The sequence below is a fragment of the Canis lupus genome, chromosome 7 (genome assembly GCF_011100685.1).
Source record: "Canis lupus familiaris isolate Mischka breed German Shepherd chromosome 7, alternate assembly UU_Cfam_GSD_1.0, whole genome shotgun sequence".
NCBI classification, from domain to species: domain Eukaryota; kingdom Metazoa; phylum Chordata; class Mammalia; order Carnivora; family Canidae; genus Canis; species Canis lupus.
Genome location: NC_049228.1, coordinates 30,794,904 through 30,817,518, shown reverse-complemented (window position 1 = coordinate 30,817,518; position 22,615 = coordinate 30,794,904). Strand labels below are relative to the sequence as shown.

Sequence of the window (22,615 nt, the reverse complement as noted above, 5' to 3'; positions counted from 1 at the left end):
CAAGTGGTGTTCCCCTCAATGTGGTGCCACTGAGAGCTGCCTCCATGGAATGCACAAAACTAGGAGCTGGCCCCTAGCTCTGACCTTGACTTGCTGTGGGGCCTTGACCAAATCACTTTACCTCCCTTGGGCCTGGTGTCCTCAGCTGCAAGATGAAGGGGCTGGATGCCAAGGTGGATTTTTTTATTACTTGAGACTGAAAAAATATCCTGAGAAATACATATATTGTGGGTTCCTCCATCAGGAAAGCAGCTTGTGAGGGCTGCCTTGTCTCATGTGACCTGGTATAGTGCCTTGTACATATTTGAAGTTCAGTATTTGTTAGATAAAAAGTGATTGTCTTTATTTGTATTTATGACCAAAGCATTAAAAATATAAAGCACTTCTTCTTCTCGTCTTCAAAAAAAAAAAAAAAAAAAAAGATGGAAGGGTAAACTAAAATGGCCCTCACATGTTGACTTCTAGCTGGGAATTATATTCACGTACAATTATTCCTGCCTCTTAAATGTCCCTCCCATTTTAGCTGTACCTGCTGTTATCTACCCCCTGCACCATTTTGACTACGGGAGCAAGCCAGTGACTGCCTTGTGTCCAGGCTTCCACATGAGGGTGTTAAAAGAAACCACAAGAGGCCCAAAATGGAGTCACTTGTACTAAACCCACATCACCAAACCAAGGCTTGATACGTAACCATTTATAGTTTCAACCTTCTCCAGGAACATAGTCTTAACTGGTCAGGCTGAAATCTTCTGGTCAGTACCAGTGAGGTAATCTGCACACAGGCCCTTTTCTTCCCCCAAAGAAAGATGAGATAATCCTCTCTTTCCTTGTCCCTGCCTCGTTCTGCCTGTAAAAGCCTCCCATTTTGTATAGCTCCTGCGAGCTCCTCTCTACTTGCTGGATGAGACGCTGCCTGATTCATGAATCATTCAATAAAGCCAATTAGATCTTCACCATTTACCACCAGTTTGCAGGGCTCTGCTCCATCTTATAGCACTGGAGTGGCTCTGACCTCGTGCAGACCACATTTTGATCATTTGCAACGGGGAAGGACCAATGGGCTTGCATGGAATGGAGGTAGCTGGTGGCTTGGAAGTCCTCTCTTGGCCAACCCTGGCCATGGCCCAACTCACCCCCACACCAATCCAGGCCTGTGTCCTCCCACTCGAGGAGTAAGTCTGAGGGAAGTCCACTTCTGGGGACTGCTAGGCCAGGACAGGTGGGTTCTCACATGAGAACTTTGCAGTTCCTTTGGATGGTCACCAGCTTAAGAGAAAGGTAAGGTAGTTAAAATAGACAAATTCCAGCAGAGCAACTGGTCTGGCCCTGGCATGCGAGGATTGAACAGGATTTTCCTGCTCTGGGTGACCTTCCCTGGGCAGTTCAAGGCAGCTTGTCAGGGACCTCTAACCTTTGTCATGTCAAACTGCAGTCCCCAGGCTCTTCTGCTCCTAGCCTGGTGGGCCTGAGCTCCCATCAGGTTTTACCACAGGACCCCAGAGTTCTCATTTGTCCAATGTTTGGACATGGTACACAGCTAACACATGGTGAAAGAGGGTTTCCCCCAAAGCACAGTGGAGACCAGTGACTGATGCATGACTGGTATGACCTTGCAGAGGTATTACCAAGAAAATAACTAGTTCTTGGCTCCTCTATAGCCTCATCAGCTCATCCAGGTAATGGGTGGCCTCAGGCTATCTCACACCATGATGGAGATTAACTAATGCCAATTAATCGCCACCCATCCTAGAGATCATCTCCAACTGACAGAGGGGACCTCTAGTAGAGCACTTGCCTAAGGCCACTCGGCTAAGTGGCTGAGCTGGGATTTGAGCATACACAGCTGACACCCTTTCCTGTGCTTGACACTGCCTGCCCCAAAAGAAGTCAGTGTGCTGCCTGTGAAATCTGGACTTTTCTTACATGTGACCTTTGCCATTTCCTTTTTTTATTTTTTTAAGATTTATTTATTTGAGAGAGAGAGAGAGAGAGGGAGGGAGCAGGGTGGTGGGGGGGGAAGGGTAAGGGAAAAGGGAGAGTCTCAAGCACAGAGTCCAACACAGGGCTCAATGTCATGATGCTGAGATCACGACCTGAGCTGAAACTAAGGGTCTGATGCTGAACTGATTCCACCACCCAGGTGCCCCTGACCTGTGCCATTTCTTTACCACACACCTCTAATACAGGTGGAAAGACATTTCTTCAAAGAATCCCTATGAACCTGCCATTGAAGGGTCACTGGATTCTTAAAGGACCTTGTCCGACATGTGACAGTATAAATGCCTCCCAGCTAACTCTCTGGGGACTCCAATTGCCTCCCAAAGGAAGGAAAATAATGTGTGTCCTGTCTCCCTCTTGGGTTTGTTGCAAGGATGAGACAAAATACTGCACAGGAACTTATTTTGTAAAATTAAGTCCTAGGACAATCCTTTTATTTTTGAGAAAAGTCAACCTATGAGTTGCCAACTGATATTTGAAGCAAAGGAAAGAAAAGCAGCTAGTATCTGGGTTTTCCAATGTCTAACGTTAACAGCAACCTAAGAGTTGTCAATTAAAATAATTCTATTTTTACCTGTCAGATTCAGTGCCCTGGGTGTGCACGATCATATGAGATTTGCAGGACTAATTGACAAAGTCTTAGGAGCAACCTGGAACGAGTACTGACAGCTCTTGGCTCGGTAATTCCAGTTCTGGGCATCTCTCTAAGGAAATCAACCGAGCAGTGGAATATATTCTGTGCATAAAGCTTTCTCTCACAGCAGACAGGATCGGAAGTCACTTACAGGCAGAAAACTGGAGAAAGTGAAAACAGCACTTAGCTTCTGTGTGTCCAGTGTCCTTTCGTTAGCCCAACTTTCCGCTCCTTTCAGGAGCCCCGCCTGGGAACTGGCGGGTCCCCGCGGGCCCCCACGGTTCTGCGGGCGCCGAGGGCCCCCCCCCCACCCCCCACCCCCGCGGGGCAGGGCACGTGACCCGGCGCGGCCGACGAGCGCCGCCCCCTCCCCCACGCCGCGATCCTGCAGGACCCGCTCTCTCACCAGGAGAGATGGGCCCTCTTTGCTGTGAGATTAAATTGGCTGCAATTAAAACCAACACAGTGCAAAGAGGAGCCAGGAGATGAAGGCACTTCTGAAGGAATATTTTAAGATCAATGAGCTCCTCTTTTTGCCTAAGCTGCTTTGAGGAGGGTTCCTGTCCCCGGCAGCAGCGCGCTAATACAGACCATTACTGGGGAGCCGGGGGAGCCCGTGCTGATGAAATTCTCTGCGGCCTTTCTAGCCATCCTCGTGCGTGGTTCCTGGTAACAGAACACGCTTATGATGAAGTGAAAGAGTGTGATATACGATCCGTGTACAGCATGATCTTGATTCCATTTAAAAATCGCACGGATGCAAAAATGGGAAGCGAACACATTAAAATATTAGCACCATGCTGACGGCTGAGATTATGGATTTTTAGACTTTAAAAAAATTTCCATACAGGTATATGTATCTTACAATAAGTAGTAAAGAAAAAAGCTTAGAAAAAGATCAAGTTTTGTTGGTTTATACCTTGTTTGATTCCAAAAAGGACTTAAGTTTATGATGGTCTTCTCAGATGAATATTCGTTCTCGAGTGTTTGGCTCTGAAGTGACAGTTTGGAATTCCCCTAAGAAATATTGACCTACCTGCTTTGCACAACAGTAGAACACTATTATTTTCATTAGTCAAACTGAAAACATGCCCCATTATAGGAAAGTAGACTCTGCTCTTCGATTACTTTGTGACCTGCAGTCTGAATATTACTAAGAAGGGAGGGGTGACATGAACTACACCAAATCAGATTATTTATGCACTGATTTCATTGAACCCTGCCTCATTTCATAAAGGACTATTCTCCACCCCACTCCCATGTCTCCAAGGAATCTGAACCTGAACTAGGAGACAGAAAAAAAAAAAAAAAACCCGCTAATTATTGGCCATGGCTTGGTAAAGACAAACAGCCTTGACCTACTAAGCACAGACTGAAAGCCAAGACGATATCCACCAGACAGCCAGGTGGGCACAGTAGTTTTATGCTCTGCAGTTGCTCCCTATTTTAATTCTCTTCTTGATCAGGGCCTGCCTTGCTCTCTGTGCCAAAGCCAGTCTTGATCTGAAACACTCATCCCCTATCTGGTAAAGGAAGAGCTCCGTCTCTCTTCTGCCACAGGTGGGGTGCAAAGGGACCTGAAGCAAATGACATGGAAGTAGTAAAGCCATGAAAGCCTGGCAGCAGCAGCAGACCAGCCCTCTGTTTTTTCTCCTGGCCCTGCTGGGCTGCCTTTACTCCAGTGTCCTCTCATCAAGGCCATCCACCCCTAACCTGGCTCATGGTGTCATTCTTAGGGACCTGATGGGCACTGCGGACAGGAAGCCTGCATCTCCATAAAAAGTGGTCTAAAGTGCCCTCTGGTGGTCACTCAGACATAACAGACATAATCTCAATCATGAAGCACCTACTAAAAAAACGTAGTTGACTTTCCAAATTGGATCTTACCTGAATATGTTCTTATATGGTATCAATGAATATAAAACCCACAACCAGTGAGTAAAGGGAGAAAGAGAGATATACACCCTCAACCTAATTCTATCACAAAGTACCTTGGCACCAGAGACACCATGGGAAGCCCCTTGATGAATGCTGCATTCTGGCCATCCCCCAAATTGCAGAACACCATGAGCTGTTTACCAATGGGAAAGAGTCAAATTATTCACTGTAAGCTCTGAAACAGCCAATAGGTGATTTAACATCATGCTAAAATAGAAATGCAAAAGGCTTTTGACAGCAATGAAAGTATATTAACATCTATTTAAGAAAATAAATCCAACACATTTCATGAAAATAATGCTTTTAATTATTTTGAGTGAAAAACCTATTTTACCAAGTTTAATGTAAATCATTTTTCTTAAACAGAAGCTGTTTGCTGGATTTTAGGCTCATTTTGTAGTTTTAAAACAGAACTCATATTCATCTTCTTTTCTTAGCCATTTAAGGATTCGGCAGGTTGGTTCCTGACACCCCTCTTTAGGAGGGACCTTCCATCATCTTCTGAAATCATATATATAGATAATAAAATGAAACAGTTTCTTCTTTTCTGAAGAATTGTGATTTTTTTTTTAACCTTATCTTCTCTCTCGTGACCCAATTAGGTAGTAACAGCATGGCAGCCATTTAAAGATTTAGAGAGCTGAGCCCACTGCTGAGAGCAGCATTATTTTAAAAAGCTACAGTGCAGTTGGGGGCAGCAGGTTATAGGCTTGGCTTAGGCTGGTCTATGTCCGATAAACTTTACTTACAAAAGAACACCAGAAATTACTTACACGAAATTTCCTGCATCCTTTTTTCTTTTGCAAGCCCATTTGGGGACAAAAAATAAAATAAAATAATGTGTACCTATATGTAGGTGTGTGTTTTGGGTGAAGACACAGATTATACAGTGTCCACTTAGGTGGGGAAATCAAATTCAGGAAAAGTTTTACGAACTTCTGTTCTAGGTAACTATCACTTTAGACTTGAAAAGTGGAAAAAAAAAAAAGTTCTTCATAAGAAATAGTTTTGCCCTCTGTAGGATCAACACCACCCAGACTGTCAGACACACATGGACCACAAAGAGGAAGTCCCATTTGTGTCTCACCACGGTTTGACATGGCTGTGCACGGTAACACAGGCCACCGGACAGGCACGGGCAGCTCAGGTGTGGCCATGGGTAAGTGAGGACCTCTCCCCTGAACCTCTCCCAGGAAGTAAGGATACATTTTTTAGTACCTTCAAATGCCAATGGGCAATCTAAATCTGGCACCTGCTCCTCTTCAAGGAGTACCTTTGGGAAACTGGAGCATTTGCATTTGGAACTAATGGAACAAGATTTCCTTGATCATAATGAAAGACACCCCTCTATGAAAATGGCTTCAAAATTTGCAAAAAAAAAAAAAAAAAAGAAAAGAAAAGAAAAGAAAAGTCTAGCAACCACATCTTCCAAGAAATCCAGGAATAGTCCAACTTGATTTTGTAAGTAAGCAAGCAAGCAAAGCAAACAAATCAATCTGGGAAATGTTCTGGAGAGGAACACTAAGCCCTTCAGGTCTGTATGAGCCATCCTAAGCAACCTCCCGGGTGTCATTAAAGATGCTGTATTTTGCTTCACCTAGGGAGAGGAAGAGAGAGGAAGAAGGATTATTTCATTAAACTGAGTTTAACAAATCTTACAAGTTAATCATTCTAGGGAATGATCAGAGAAACTCCTGATCCAGAAGTTTAGGATTTTGAGTTAATTTCAGTCATTTTGGTGTAGTGAAGAACTGCCCGAGTTTATGCACATTCCTGAGTGCTGGTATCAACAGGTTTAGGGTGAGGCGTCGGAAACTTCATTTTAGCCAGAAGCCCCGCCCTGTGAGTGTGGTGTCGACATGCTCCAGTAGAGGCCTGTGGGACGCAGCACTGAGGAGCAGCTGTGGCTGCTGGCTATCCCATGGAGGATACCTGACAGCTTAGCGGGTTTAAAAGACAAAAGCAGTCGAGAACAGAAGGGGCCCTGAACATTAAGCAAAACAGCGGTAACATGGCAAGTGCCCTCCCACACTGAGTCTAGCTGGGATCCCTCTTCCTGTGACAGTCTGACCACAGCTATCAGGAAATCCATCTCCAGGTGAGGGAGACCAGGTAAGTTTATAACCTGCACCTGTAACTACATGTGCCTTCGTGGGCATGTCAGAGAAGAGATGAAGCCTGGGGCAAGCATCCTGCTGCTCACACTTAACAGTGACAGGAGGCAACTGCTTATACTTGGAAGGATGGCCTGCTCAAGGGTTTCAGCAGATACGCGGTTTGACAGAAAAACCTTCCACTCCACATGCAAATATACTCGTGGCCTGGACCCAACAGTCCAATGAGCCAAACCAGATTCAGTAGGCCCCATATGAGCCCTACTAAGTGGCACTTATACGAAGCCTTTTCATAAGACTCCACCTGAATGCAACAGATTTCAGACGCAGATGGCTTTATGGCATTCAAAGAAATAGCATCTTCCAAAACTGACATGGGCAAGCTGGCCAAGACGGCTGCCATCCGGTAAAGCTCCAGAGTGCCCACGAGGCCCCTGGGAGTGGTTCCCTCCGAGCATGCAGGTTCTCAGCCCTTACAGACATCACTCTCTCCTGAGCTACTGAGCAGCTCTGATGACAAACCAGGTGGGTGGGATGGTGAGGGGCCCACTCCAGGACTCTGAAATGGACGATTAATAGTCAGACGAGTTCCTAAAAGTCAGCTTTAGGGCTGCCTCTCCCTAGGATTCTGGTGTCCTGCATAGAAGGGGTTACATCCTGGTCTAGACTTTGGTCCTCCTCTTATCTCTGAGCTGCAGAAAAGGCTCACTAGTCTGTGTAATAAAATGGGAACCTCAAATTTATCTATTTCTACTCACTTATTCAATACAAAGACTTACAGGCAAGCACATTTTTATTTTGTTATTAAAGGAAGCATTGCCCTTGGGCATGTTATTTATACAAAAATAACTGTACTGGGGATCCCTGGGTGGCTCAGCGGTTTGGGCGCCTGCCTTTGGCCCAGGGCGCAATCCTGGAGACCCGGGATCGAGTCCCACGTCGGGCTCCTGGTGCATGAAGCCTGCTTCTCCCTCTGCCTGTGTCTCTGCCTCTCTCTCTCTCTGTGTGTGACTATCATAAATAAATAAAAATTAAAAAAAAAAAAAAACTGTACTTCGGAGATTGTCACATCTTGTAAAAGTAAACTTTAACCTTGCATAGTGGGCCTGTCATCTTACTGGCCATCCTCCTGAAAAATTCACTGCCCAGTAATAATGTTATAATTGCTGCCTCTGTATTCCTATAGAGTAAGGTGGCTTTGTCAGTCCAGAAGAGAATCACTAGCCTGTGCCTCTTCACCTGCATGCTCAAAAGCAAAATAAAAGCCATGACTGCTGGATTCCTTATTCAAACAAAGAAGCTGAGAATCTTTGTCTCAAATTATCAGTCTGACAAGTAGCTAGTATTTACTAAGCACCTTCTCTGAGCCATGCACTGTCCTAAACCCTGTTTGGGAATGAAAGAATGAATGAAGAACAAATGAATAAATAAGTAAAACCCGAGCTTTGCTGTGAAGAAATTTGCAATGGTGACAGGAAGTCAAGAGTTCAGTGTGGAACTGTTCTATAAGAGAATAAGACCCAGAATAATGAAACACTGAGAATCTAAGACCTGCAAATGAGCTACAGTGTACAAGTCTGACAGTATCATCACCCTGATCTCTGCAAACAGCACTCAGCATCACAGGTAGAAGTGCATCATATGAATAATACCGGTTTAGGAGCCTGGCCAGCTAGCAGAGAGGTAAGCAGAAAAATGGGCTCTCAACCTGGTTAGAAGCAAGGTGGGGGCCCCAGAGCTAGAATGCTGGGGTCTCGATCCCAGCACCAACACGTACTGGCTGTCAGACTTCAGGCAAGTTTCTTACTTTTCTGTGCATCGGCTCTCCATCTGACAGCTGAAGAAAAATATTACCTAGCATCTTATGGGGAGAATTCAATGAGCGCAAAGCAGAGCACAGCACCAAGCCAGCACAGTGCCCTGCAAGCAACAAACACTCAGCACGCACCAGAAGTGTTACTGCTGCTGTGATCACTGGTTTCCAGGCCTGGAAGATGGCAGCTGAGGCCACTGACCCTGGGAAAAGCGCAGGCCTCTGTATTCCTTCATTCAAACCATGGCCTAATTTCAAAGGATCTAACCACACCCTTCTTCCCTGTCCTTTTCCCATCTTCAGGCTATCTTCATTCTTTCCTGGGGCCCCTTGGGTGTTGACTGCCCCCCACCCCACTCCTGCTGGGTGCCCCCTATGGCCCCTCAGCACTCACAGCACTGGGGGGGATGTGCACGGGGCTGTGTGCTCAGACTCAGATGTGGACCATTCAGAGTCTGATTCTCATAGGAAAATGCCATCACAGGCCAGCCAGGGCCCCAGAGCATTGCTTTAAAACAAGGTCTCAACCTGCTGTGCAAGCCTGTAGGCAGAGCTTGGGGGTTTGTGAACTTGGATGGAAAAAAGTATTTTCATTTTCATTAAGCTCTAATTGAAGTGTATCATTTCCTTCAATGATGAATGTAGGCAACAAACCTCAGTGGTGATAGCATATCTGTGACTGTCACCAACAGAAATAAAGAAATCACACTCTCATATTGTGTTAAGAGTCGTCGCAGATGCCTGAAAATATTCAGTCCTCACTATTCAGAAAATAGTGTAGTAATGTTATAGACGCACCATTAAACCTTATTTAATATGTTCATTAAGTCATCAACATATTACTACACTACACATTTAAAAATATTTTTTTAGGACAGCCCGGGTGGCTCAGCAGTTTAGCGTCGCCTTCAGCCCAGGGTGTGATCCTGGGGACCCGGGATCAAGTCCCACATCGGGCTCCCTGCATGGAGCCTGCTTCTCCCTCTGCCTGTGTCTCTGCCTGTGTGTCTCTTATGAATAAATAAATAAAATCTTTAAAATAAATAAATAAAATATTTTTATAAATGTATTTCAATAGAGTTGGTTTACATTGTATTTCCTGTGTATTTTATACATTTTAAATATTATTTAAATATTATTCTAAAAATATTATTTTGATGGGGGTAATAGGCTTTACCAACTTGCCAAAAGGGTCGGTCCATGGTACAGAAAGCAGCTGAGACCCCTCCCCTTGCTTTAAAAGATTGAGGACCGCTGATAAAAGTTGCAGTACTAAAAAGATGTGCAAACACTTACTGAACTGTGACATTATAATATTCTTCAGGTGTCACTATTTTTGGTCCACCAAAGTAGTCCAGGACCCAGATGTTGGTTATATTCAACTTGGCAAAGAACCAATTATGGCTGGAAGGCCAGGTCTTCATTTCAGGGTGTCGGACAAACAGTGAATGCTTGGCAAAGTCCATTTCCGTCTGATTCACCTGAGGGACATAAATGATGTGAGCAACTCATAGCAGCAACACTTGGTTTCCTCACCTGCTTAGGATAGGTGATCCTAGCATCCTACACATCCTGAAAAGTTTATTCAGTTACAAATCCTGATCTGAAACTTTAGGAATCAGGAGAAAATGAAGGAACCATAAAGGTAAGCAGACAACATCCGAGCATTCAGGTGTGAGTGGTACAGATACTGAGGTGGGAAAGCATCACAAGCACCAACTTCTGTTGCTCCATAGTCACTCTGAGCTATCAGAGAACCAGCACGTGGCATATAATAAAGTGTTCAGGTGCTTTCGTTGTGTTACATCAGCACACATATCCTATAATAAGCAGATGTTAAACATGGAGATGCAAATCCAGAAAGGACAGAAGTCTCTGGAAAAAGTGCAGTGGACCTCAAGAGCATTTGCTGCCCATCCCCCACCTCCTGTTCATGAAACGCAGCCACGGAGATGCATCCACACAGAATTTCCAGACCATTACTCTAACTTGTCTGAGGTTGTCATGAGAGATAAGGCCAAAAAGCAAATCTGCTGGCCCGGCAATTAATCAGCTGTGATACCTTGCCCTCTGCCCTGCAGCATTCACCCCACTGCCTAAATTCATGTCTAGTATTTAGTAACGGGTACCCCTCTTGGAGCTTCTATGGTATGCTCTCTGCCCTGAGCCACTGGTAAAATATGGAGACAAGGAACCCACACATGCGAGATACTGTGTGTGTGTACAACACTGCCAGGGGCAGAGAGCTCTGGTTGAACAGATGTTCCTCACAGGGAAGGTGAACAGCTGTTATATCTGTTCAGCTTCAAAAAATCCTTCATTTTCTGCCTAAGTTCTGATTGAACACCTATATGAAATCAACTGATTTAAGCCTTTGGTTTTCATGAAAGTATACACTAGAACATATTCTAACGCTGTATCTCAATCACAAATCATTTTCATTTTATACTTAAAATGTCTCTTCTTTCATTGTTCATAGATGGTGCTCTTCTCAAACCTGTCTCTGTTCTCGTGGAGTAACTACTCACCTTGGTGACGGTTCCTGACAGTATTATGTGCGCACAGAGGGGACTCTGGGGGTCAAATCCCTTCTTCCTGCAGAAGTTGGTCTGTGCCAAAGACATGGTCAGCGTAGCATGTGGATTCTCCTGCACAGAGAAAATAAAGATCCTCGTGTGTGAGATACTGTCTCTGGAGAGGTACTAAACTTCATAAGTTATGTACACACTGTCCCTAGAGCTGCATATTCTTCCATGTGAATTATAAAACACCACCTACCACTTGAGAAAATTTCTAGTGGGGTAGAGATTGAGCTTGACGTTTCCTCCCAAGAAGCAGGGGCTAGGGTTCCATTTTTAAAATTCACTGACTCAGTGAGAATTATTTTAAGACTCTTTTTTCTTAAACTCTTAATCTGTTTCATAGTCACCAGAGAAATGACTGTCACAGCATCACTGAAATACAAGGCTGCTCTAGAGCCTTTACTGAAAGGCTCGAAAGGGTTAGACTCTTAATATGCAACTGGTACATAAAAACCATTGTTCAACTAGCTAATTGTACAATTTAAGCAAGAAAGTTGCTGAATCACGTTTTTTGGTTATCTTATGCTAGCAGAAATCGTCACATGATCTCAAAATTGGAGAAGTTGTTTGTTCCTGTTTTAGTCGTAAGAATGCCTCGACTAAAAAAGTGTGAAGCAAGCAAAATTCTTCTTTCTTATTCAGAAATCAGCTTCACAAAAGACATTGTTGACAGATCACAGCAAAATTCACATGTTGCGCTTAGTGCTTTAAATTCCAAGTAGCTCGCGTGGCAAATTCTGCTATCTCATGGTGACCTAGCAAAAGGAGGAGTATGGAGAAAGCTCCTTGAAATCATGTAGCTGTAGCTAAACACTCACTGTTTGTACACTACTGGGCAAGGAGCCATAGGAGACCAAAAAAAAAAAAAAGTCTCTCCTTTCCCTGTGACTTTATAATCTGGTGGATGGAAAAGTCAGACATAAACAAAACATAACTAGTGCCTAATGACAAGAGGTCAGAAGGCATATAACTAATTGCCAGGCGAATGGATCAGTTAGGTATATTCAAAGTCTAGTACAAAGAGATGTCAACACAGCCTGGAATCGTTCGACACTCCACAGAGCCTCATAAGATATTCAAAACCAGGACAGAAGCGGGATGATGTATTAAAGAGTAAGGGAATTTCAAAAACAGAACCGGGAAAATGTGGCACATGGTTGTGAGTTGAGTAATGAGAAACCCAATCTGCTTAAAAGAGAGGCTCTGGGAGGGTTGGGGAGGATGTGAGGTTGGGGGGGGTGGGTAGTGAGGGTGGCTCAACTCCAAGCTGAGGAGTCAGGATTGTGCTATGTAGCCTGGCATCTGTCTGTGCTTTCCAAGAACCACATACATGGAGAACTTGTTAAAATGCTGGTTTCTGGGCTCCATTCCCAGCCCTGGTATTTGTATTTTTAACAAAACATCCCAAGTGAATCTTATGCAGCTCCAGGCAACCAGATGTTATTAAAGGTTTCTGGGCAGAGGGCAATGCTGAGTGGTATTTTGTTCATGTCAATCTGGTGGGTAGGGTGACAGGGAGAAGACAGAGGTCAAAAGGAGGAAAAGTAGAAAGTATATACCAACCTGACTGGTTAACTGATGGAATCAGACTAATTCTGATGTGGCCACACCTTTTCACTGCCATCGTGGAGAACCAATCCTGGATAGGTTCCTTACACTGCCTTTCTAGACCTGTCAAAGACTGGGGCTGGAGTTCGACCTGGCAGCCATTAGTGGCTGGTTACAGGTGATTCCCACACCTCTGAGTCTTAGTTTTCACCCTTCCAACAGAGCAGATGACCACATCAGCATGGGTTTAAATATAATCTTGCATACAGTGGTTTTCAATTCCTCTCCCTCATTAGAAACATCAGGGAGGGATTAGGGAGCTGTTTTTTAATAAAATGTGTTTTTTTTTTTTTTAATTTATTTATGATAGTCACACACAGAGAGAGAGAGAGAGAGGCAGAGACATAGGCAGAGGGAGAAGCAGGCTCCATGCACCGGGAGCCCGATGTGGGACTCGATCCCGGGTCTCCAGGATCGCGACCTGGGCCAAAGGCAGGCGCTAAACCGCTGCACCACCCAGGGATCCCAAAATGTGTGGTTTTTTAAAAAAGATTTTATTTATTTATTCATGAAAGACACAGAGAGAGAGAGGCAGAGACACAGGCAGAGGGAGAAGCAGGCTCCATGCAGGGAGCCTGATGTGGGACTCGATCCCGAGACTCCAGGATCACACTCTGGGCCAAAGGCAGGTGCTAAACCGCTGAGCCACCCAGGGATCCCCTAAAATGTGTTTTTAATAAAGTATCCCGGTACTGTATTTTTTAAAGTATTCCCAGATGACCGTGTTTGCAGCCAAGGTTGAGCATTGCTCACTGAGCAGAATGAGCTTGCTTTGGGCAAATGTCTGAGAGTGGGGTGGGTGGGGAATAAGAAAAGGGTGAACGAGGAGGTGCGTGTGTCTTAAAGAGCAGCAGTTTGTTTTTGCTCAGAGAATTCGGGTCCTCGGAGGTACAGATCTTCCAAGAAACTAGAAACTTAGATTTGTCATTGAAATCTCAATTTTTGAATGTTAGTAACTACACTAGCCTCTCCCCACCTTACCCACAGGGAATACAATCCAAGACCCCCTGTGGATGCCTGAAACCTTGGAGAGTACTGAACCTTATACAGACTATGCTTTTTCCTATACACACACATCCCTATGATAAAGTTTTAATTTATAAATCAGTCATAGTAAGAGACTGGCAACAATAACTAGTAATAAAATAGAACAATTATAACAATATACTGTAATAAATGTTGGGTGAATATGCTCACTCTCTCTCAAAATACCTTAGTGTCCTGTAGTCACTATTCTGATGATAATGCTGAGATGTGATCAGATACCTATCGGATCAGGTGAATCAGGGTAGGCTCTGTGACCTAGCACTAAGCTACTACTATTCGCCAGTACCTCAGGAGGAGAATCACGTGCCTCTGAAATACAGCTGACTGCAGGCAGCTGAAATCACGAAGTGTAACTGAGGATAAGGGGGGACTCCTGTAACTAGAGTTTATTTAAAAAACAAACGGGGGATCCCTGGGTGGCGCAGCAGTTTGGCGCCTGCCTTTGGCCCAGGGCGCGATCCTGGAGACCCGGGATCGAATCCCACGTCAGGCTCCCGGCATGGAGCCTGCTTCTCCCTCTGCCTATGTCTCTGCCTCTCTCTCTCTCTCTCTCTCTGTGACTACCACAAATAAATAAAAAAATTAAAAATAAATAAATAAATAAATAAAATAAAAAAAAATAAAAAACAAACGGAACTCTGTGTCAGCCAAAGAAATCCGGTCTGTGGGACATATGCAGCTCTCGTGCCACTATTCCTGTGGTCTGTATTTTGAAGGCAGACAGACTTGACATAAAATTCCAGTTTGGCTCCTGGCTCTGGGCAAGTCACTCAACCTATCCAAGCCTCAAGTTCATCTGCAGCCCACTCCTGGACTCTGTGGCTGGAGCCCCTCGGGCTGTAGAGCTGTGACACCACTCTTGGGACAGCGGGGATCCACCAAGGGCTTGTAAGCACGGCCCTGCCACCAAAGCTGGGCACAGGCTGAGCCCTAGACCTCATAACATCAGTTCTGCTCCTTTCCAGGGAAGGCAGTGTGCACAGGAGTCCTAAAAGCTGCAGTAGTCGCTCACGACGTTGTGTATTCCCTCCCTGCTGCTGAAAGGCAAATTCTTAATTCAGGAGAAGGGGAGGCCTTGTGAAATTCTAGAATACCACAACCGTGCCCCGGGGCGACCCAGGGGCGAGAGGTCCTCCGCGTAGGTGGCGGGGGCGGGGGCGTGCGTGGAATTCCCGCACTCGGTGGCGGACAGAACGCTGCGGGGCAGCCCGGGTGGCTCAGCGGTTCAGCCCAGGGCGTGATCCCGGAGACCTGGGATCGAGTCCCACGTCGGGCTCCCTGCATGGAGCCTGCTCCTCCCCCGGCCTGTGTCTCTGCCTCTCTCATGAATAAATAAATTAAATCTTTGGGAAAAGAAAAAAGAAAAAAAGAACGCTGCTCTCCCAACGCGGGGCCGGGAGGTAGGAGGCTGGGCTCCGCGGCGCGTGCACACGCTCCCCTCCGGCGCCCCCGCGCCCCCCGCCCCCCGCCAGGGCCGACCTTGGGCCCCGCGGCCGCGGCTCACCTGCAGGTTGCCCACCGACTGCTGCAGCGGGCTCAGGTAGAAGTAGGGCACGCCGCTGCCCGCGCCCGGGGGCCCGTCGCTGAGCGAGAGGACGTCGGCGAAGGCCCAGCCGCGCACCGCCGGGTCGGTGGACAGCGAGGCCAGCGCGCCCCAGTCGCACACGTGCGCCACGAAGCGGGCCACGCGCGCCGCGTCTTCGCGGGGCGGCAGCGGGGGCAGCTGCGCGGCGGCGTCCCAGTCCCCGTGACCCCGGCCGCCCCGGCCCCGCGCCGGCGACACGAGCAGCGCCGCCAGCGCCGGCGCCAGCAGGGCGGCGAGCAGCGAGCGCGCGGACCCTCGGGCCCGGCCGGCCATGACGACGACGGCGGCGACAGCCCAAAGCGCCGCGACCTCCAGGGGTCGAGGGTGAGCCGGCGCCCCTGGCCCCGCCCCCCGCGGCGCGGGCCGGCCCCGCCCCCTCCGAGGGGGCCAATCGGGAGTCCGGGAGCGGGGGGCGGGGCCGTCTGTGCGCCCCGCCCCCTGCGCGGAGCCCGCTTGTTTGTCCGGCTCCCTGCGGCTGCCGCCCGGACGCGCTTTTTTTTTTTTTTTTTTTTTTAATTTATGTATTTGCGAGAGAGAGAGAGAGAGAGAGAGAGAGAGAGAGGGCGTTTCTAGGGCAGCGGGAGAGGAAGAAGCAGACTCCCCGCTGAGCGGCTTGCTCCCAGCACCCCAAGATCGTGACCTCAGCCGAAATCAGACGCGCTCCCACCGAGCCTCCCAGGCGCCTCTCCCCACCGCCGCTCTTTAAGGACCGTGACGTTGTCCCAAATGTGAAGTTTGCTTTGTTTGGTAGATGGAACATGGAAATCGTCCTGTTAGGGGAAGACTGCTGGCTACACACACACACACCCCTTTTAAAAATACCTTTGGGGGGGATCCCGGGGTGGCGCGGCAGTTTGGCGCCTGCCTTTAGCCCAGGGCGCGATCCTGGAGACCCGGGATCGAATCCCACGTCGGGCTCCCGGTGCATGGAGCCTGCTTCTCCCTCTGCCTGTGTCTCTGCCTCTCCCTCTCTCTCTCTCTCTGTGACTATCATAAATAAATAAAAATTAAAAAAAATACCTTTGGACACAGCCGCTAGGGGATTGACAGTCTACCCTCTGTATCCCATGCACAAATTTGAACTTACTGAAACCAGCTTGGGACCTGTTGAGTCATCAGAGGGGTCAGTGATTTCACAAATTTCTCACCCTTATTGACCCTCCCACGCCACGTAAATAGCATTTCCCTCTTGCTCCTGCTAAGAATCTTCTTACAGGAGGAGCATTTGGGGCATCCCTCCCCTATGCCCCACCGCCCTTCCCTCCCTCGGTTGTGGGCATGGCTACCTCACTCGGGTCTGGATCCATTTTTTCAGGCGTGTCTGCCTTCTCATTATAATATGGGAACTGGTAAATGAACTCAGCCACCTGACCTACATTCTTTATACCTGTAAGCTTTGGTCACATCTCCAACTGAATCCTACTCTTATGGGCCTGGCCTCATAGCCCCACCTTCCTTGTTATAAATGCTGCGTGGTGATGGTGCTCGTCAGCTTTGAAAATCCGGCTCTGGCAGCTACCTGGTCGTCTGGAGCTGCATTCAATAGAGGTGAAGTAATTTCATTCAGGGGCTGTGGGCCAGTCATGTGAGCAGGTGTGGGTGACAGGTGTGTGAGCCAAAGTCCTGCCTCTGCTTTCTGTCTCAGACTCAGCCATCTTCAGCCAAGAGGGCTAGGCAGTGAGAACTTGTGTATAGAAAGAAGACTGTTTACTCTGAATAGGAGTTTCTGGTTCCCTGTGGTAGCCAAAGGATGTTATACACAGGGCTTTCACATTCAGGAAAGAGGAGTGTGAACAACCCTTGGTCAAAGTTGGGTTCCTTTTTTTAACAACTGAATTTGGAAGTGCTTCAGGCTATATGAAAAACTAAGGAGGGAGAAATTTAAGAGGAGGAAAAGCAGGTTTATAATTTTCTAAAGAAATACAAGGAATTGGGGGATCCCTAGGTGGCTCAGTGGTTTAGCGACTGCCTTCGGCCCAGGGTATGATCCTGGAGTCCTGGGATCAAGTCCCACATCAGGGTCCCTGTATGGAGCCTGCTTCTTCCACTGCCTGTGTCTCTGCCTGTGTCTCTGCCTGTGTCTCTACCTCTCTCTCTCTCTATCTCTGTCTTTCATGAATAAATAAAATCTTTTTAAAAAGAAGAGATACAAGTAATTTGAGTAACTGCCTTAACCTATTAAGGAAAGAGCGTACATAATTTCACATTTGGAGTTCTAAATCTCAGCTCTGCCCCTATCAAGCCGTGAACTGTAGGACTTCCATTTCCCCTTGTCTGGGCTCAGTTTTCTCGCCTGAAATGAGAAGTTAAATTAGATGATACCTCTGTTGGCTCCATAATCTGTTAACATACCAATGTGGGTCTTCAGTAAGTTTCACAATGATGTTTTTCCAAGAGGACAAAAACATTTTTTTTGTTTATTGCTTTGACACTTTTTGCTCATATACAAAATAACAAGAGGCCTAGTATAGCTCCATTGCAAAACAGGTGCCTAGAACTTGGTCTCCATGCACTTGGGCTTAAGATTGAGGTCTACAAACCCCCTAGCTTTAAGTACCTCTCCTCAGTGTCTGCCTTTGCACTCACTGTTCCCCATGCCCACTCGCTCTTCCTCAACTGTGGGCATAGCTACTTCACTGCCATCCAGATCTCCCCCAGACATGCCTCCTTGAGCACTGTTTCTAAGAGGCCTTCTTCAGTTACTCTCCAGTGGGCAACACTGTTCATTTCTTTCATAGCAATTGTCACTCTCTGTAGTAACCCTATTTGCTAGTATAGTTACTTGTCAATTGTCTCCCCCTGCTAGAACCTAAGTTCTAGGAGAGCAGGAATGTTATCTTATGCCTGTATTCCCACTGCACAGAATAGGCACTCAATAAATAAATCTGTTGAATGCCTGCCCAACTTAATAATATCCGATGGAATTATTTGCACATAGAGCCTTCCAAGATTGACAGTAGGAAGTGACATTAACTAAATGGAGATGCTGAAGAATAACAGGAAATGCTTCAGCTCTTAATTAGCAGACCCTCCTCCTTGGAGTCTCCAGGAAAACACTTAGCCAAAGTGGGGGGATCCATCATCCAGATCCTACTGTTCTCATCTGGACTTTCTGTCTGTATTTGAATAAATCGAGCTGCTCTCCATCCCCCACAGGCCCACCAGGAAATAGTTTCTTCTCTTTGCCTCTGGCTTTGACCCCAGTTAGGAACCCACCCTGCATGCTCCCCTCCTCACACAGTGCTGCCCTTGTCTGGGTCACTCCAATAGTGTTGTGCGAATGACTCCGTAAGGGGCCAAGGAAACAGAGGAAGACACTTGTGGAAGGCTCCTGATCAGGGGTAGTTCTCGAGTTGAGACTTGAAAAATAAATAGAAGCTTGGCAAACAATGAGAAAGTGAAGGGAAAGGGAGAGTTCTATATAGAGGAAATAGAACACACACAGGCGAGGAGACATTATGTGTCAGGGAAAGCAGTTGCAAGATGAAGGGAATGGAAAGAACCCATGGTGGGAGATAGACATGCTGAAGCCAGAGACTGCAGTCACCTCCAGGCTCCACTGGAGCTCACTCACCAGTAGGTTGCAGTCCCTGGTGTGTTTTGGATTGAGGGCCTCAGTTTCTTGCTGGGTGCTGGTTGGAAGCCTCCCCCCACTCCTTGCCACATCACCTCTCCAAAGGGCAGCTCACATCCTGGCAGCTGGTTTCAAAGCAAATGGTTGAAGGAGAAAGAGAGAGGGCCAGCAAGATGGAAGCCAGTCTTTCTATGACTTCTTTAGATCTCAGAGTGACATCCCATCACTAGAAGGAAGGGAATTAACACGGAACATGAGTGGGCCAGATAGGTATGTGGGGTTTTTGCAGTCACACGACTATGATGTTCAGTTATGAATACAGCCAGTGTGAACTCAGAAAAACATCTGCAGGGTATATTTGTCCCCCTTGCCTAACTGTATACCCTCCTTTGGTCTCATGCCTTGGTCTAGAAACAGAACATGATGGAAAGAGGGAAGGAGAGACTAAAATACGCCCAACTACATAAACTGAAAGTGCATATGGTGGCAGTAATGTTTGGCAACAGCAGAGCCCCCACTTTGACGGTGCCTGGCGGCTGTCAGCTGGTACACAAATCCGCAGTGTCTGACACAGCAGTGTCCCCGAAAGTGGCTCAACTAAAGGCTCTGACAACAGAGGAAGAGCCCTCAGGCATTTATGGGTAGTGGTGGCTCAACATGGAGAGTGAGCTCTTTGTGAGCCCCTGTGAAACTCCTCGGTGACAGGAAGGCTTGGAGGGCAGGGCAGTCTCACTATCATGAGTGGAGGTGAGGACCATAAACCTAGCGTGTTACTGCTAACATGACCCATTTTGTCTGTGCAAACAAACTGGGCAAACTTACATTTATGTAGGTTAAGCTGTCATTGGAAAAAAGAGAGAACCATTGGCTAGCTAGCTAGAGACAACGTTTGAGGTGAATGCAAAGCTGGCTTTGGTCAAGGTCTTCAAGTGGCAGCCACTGGGCTGAATCTCCATGTTGTTTCTCTACAACCTCTAAGAGAGCTGGGCTTGGTGCCAAAAATCCTCACTTATCAAGAAAGTGGATGAGTGGCATGGAGAGGTGTGGGAGGAGATGGGGCTTGTGGGGCTGTTGATAGTTTTTCCTAAAAGCAAGAAGGAAGAAGAGCTAAGTAGTGGCAGAGTTGAACTGTCAAGACATTACGCGGCTTGCATATGAGGTGCTTGTGTCATTTAGATCTTCACATGCATCATTATTTAAACCAGTGTTTGATGGGCATTTCTATTTTTAATGTAAGGGGCTTTTGCACAATAGAAAAAACTATATTCCTTAGGTCACGTGCTTTATTTTGAACAATCACAGGTTTTGATAAAGATGGAATGATTTGATTTTGGAGGTTAGGTTGTGACAAAAGATAATATTAGTAACTGGGTGACCCCTGGAATAGCTACAGTAAGTAGAATGAATTAAAGATCCTATAAAGGCTTCACCAGGGGTGCCTGGGTGGCTCAGTCAGTTAAGCATCAGACTCTTGATTGCAGCTCAGGTCATGATCTCAGGGTGGTGAGTTCAAGCGGCATGTTGGGCTCTGCACTGAGTGTGGAGCCTGCTGAAGATTCTCTCTCTCCTCTGCTCCCACCCTCCACTGCCAGCGCATGTGCATGCCCTCTCTTTCTCTAAGAAAACAATGATCCATGTGGCAAATACTTACTAAGCTCTAAGTGCCCAGCGCTATTCTAAACACTTTCCTGGACTATCTCATTAAATCTTCACATCCCTTGATACTCAGTACAGGTCCTCAATCTCATATCCTCATTTCCCAAATCCAAGAAGCTCTGAAAACAAGTTTTTTTTTTATACCAGTTTTTTTGTTTGTTTGTTTGTTTTTAGATTTTATTTATTTACTCATGAGAGACACAGAGAGAGAAAGAGGCAGATACACAGGCAGAGGGAGAAGCAGGCTCCATGCAGGGAGCCTGACGTGGGACTTGATCCTGGGTCTCTAGGATCATACCCTGGGCCGAAGGCAGCACTAAACTGCTGGGCCACCGGGGCTGCCCTGAAAACAAGTTTTTCTGAGTCCTTTGGCAGCAAACCTTAACCTGGGGGGAGGTTCTTTACAGTTTTTATCCTCTCCGCTTACGGAGAACACGCCTGTGTTTCAGTGTAAAATTCCAAATGTTGTGGAAGAAAAAAACCAGAGCAGCATCAGCACACACCTTTATTCCAGAACTCCAGGCTGAGAGGCCCGTAAAGGAGTGTTCTGCCTTGGAGAAGGAGGGAGGGACTGTCACAGGGACTTCCATCAGTTCTCCTTTTTTTCTTTTTAAAGATTTTATTTATTTATTATTGAGAGACAGAGAAAGAGGCAGAGATACAGGCAGAGGGAGAAGCAGGCTCCATACAGGGAGCCTGACATGGGACTCAATCCCGGGACTTCAGGATCATGCCCTGGGCCGAAGGCAGGCACCAAACTGCTGAGCCACCCAGGGATCCCCCTTTAAAAAAAAAAAAAAGACTTTATTTGTTCATGAGAGACACACTGAGAGGCAGAGACACAGGCAGAGGGAGAAGCAGGCTCCCTGCAGGGAGCCCAATGTGGGACTCGGGGCCCAGAAATCTGGGATCACTCCCTGAGCCAAAGGTAGGCGCTCAACTGCTGAGCCACTCAGGCGCCCCTCCACTAGTTCTCCTTTAACAGTTTCAGGAATAGTTGGTTCAAGATGGGTCTGGGAGGGGAAGGCATTCTTCCTGCTTGTCTGTAGCCAAGATTCAAGAATTTGGATTTCTTCAGGAGAGGTGGGGAGGAACAGTCAGGGGCTGAGGTCATGGGCCAGGGGGATTGGAAGAACCTGCTGAGGAGGACAAAGACTGAGAGGGCTTCCATGGACACTTCTCAATCCTTCAGGGGCCCTCACGGGGGATTTACTGCTGCAGACCATGCTGTGAGGCATTGTATAATACAAAAAACCAGACACTTATGGGCATCTTATTACCTTTCTCAGATCGGAAAAACTATGAATTCTGAGACACATCTGGCCCCATGTTTCTTGGTTAAGGGTTTCTTTTTATCAGCCCCATCTTACAGCTGAGGAAGCTGAGGGCCATAGGGGTTCAGGAGCCCACCCAAGGCCTCGCAACAGACAACTCATTTTCTGCAAGTCCCTCCCAGGTACCGCAGCAGCTGGTTGGAAGAGATGTGTGTACAGCCTCACCTGGGTGCTGTGCCCAGAGCTACTCTGCCTTGGACCTGACCTACTGCTCTGGGCTGCAGGCAGAGGCACTGCCTCTTGTCCTGAGGTCAAGGATGACCAGGGAGAAAGCCCACTCTGACATTTCTATGTCTCTTGCCTCTCTGAGGCTGGAGTAGGAAGCCTGTGGTTATCTTCCTCTCCACTTTATTTTCTCCCTGTCAGACTTTCTTGACCACTGTGACATAAATGAGAAATATATATTTGGTTTTTGTCCCCAGTTCCTGGCACAGACCTTCTAAAACCCTTGTAAGTTCCTGAGTGACTGGAGCATCTTTTGTTCTAATATTTTATTTTAGACCTGAGTCCTCCACCTACTGACCTCTGGGGAGGGGAGTGGGCTAGAGATTGAGTTAATAACCAAGGGCCAATGATGTAATCAGTGGTGCCTATGTGATGAAACCTCCTCCGTAAAAACTCTAAACTGAGTTTGGAGAGCTTCCAGGATGGGAGAAGCATGCATGAGCCAGAAGTACCCCAAACTTCGTGGGGACAGAAGTGCCTGTGCTTGGGACCCTCCTGGACCTCGCT

General features: G+C 47.0%; 1 protein-coding gene across 3 annotated transcripts; it reads right to left on the bottom strand.

The window, feature by feature from the left end:
- Positions 1 to 4,854: 4,854 nt before the first annotated feature.
- CREG1 (cellular repressor of E1A stimulated genes 1) lies at positions 4,855 to 15,604 on the bottom strand. 3 transcript variants are annotated; one of them, XM_038542642.1, is made up of 4 exons: positions 15,239 to 15,604; positions 11,026 to 11,145; positions 9,794 to 9,978; positions 4,855 to 6,167 (listed from the first exon to the last, which is right to left on the bottom strand). In XM_038542642.1, exons 1-4 carry the CDS (start codon positions 15,590 to 15,592, stop codon positions 6,164 to 6,166), a joined length of 663 nt encoding a protein of 220 aa, XP_038398570.1. In that variant the 5' UTR covers positions 15,593 to 15,604; the 3' UTR covers positions 4,855 to 6,163. The 3 variants fall into 3 exon arrangements, with proteins under 3 accessions (XP_038398570.1, XP_038398569.1, XP_038398571.1); XM_038542641.1 differs by lacking the exon at positions 4,855 to 6,167 and adding an exon at positions 8,607 to 8,700; XM_038542643.1 differs by lacking the exon at positions 4,855 to 6,167 and having other exon boundaries at positions 9,790 to 9,978.
- Between the last annotated feature and the right edge of the window lie 7,011 nt (positions 15,605 to 22,615).

Excerpts from the sequence above, each read along its gene's own strand:
- CREG1 (XM_038542641.1), bottom strand. The coding sequence starts at position 15,592 with ATGGCCGGCCGGGCCCGAGGGTCCGCGCGCTCGCTGCTCGCCGCCCTG. Across the intron at positions 11,146-15,238 it reads AGTCGGTGGGCAACCTGCAG|GAGAATCCACATGCTACGCT; the intron begins GTGAGCCGCGGC and ends TTCTCTGTGCAG. Across the intron at positions 8,701-9,793 it reads TATTATAATGTCACAGTTCA|GGTCAGTGGCCTCAGCTGCC; the intron begins GTAAGTGTTTGC and ends CGCTTTTCCCAG.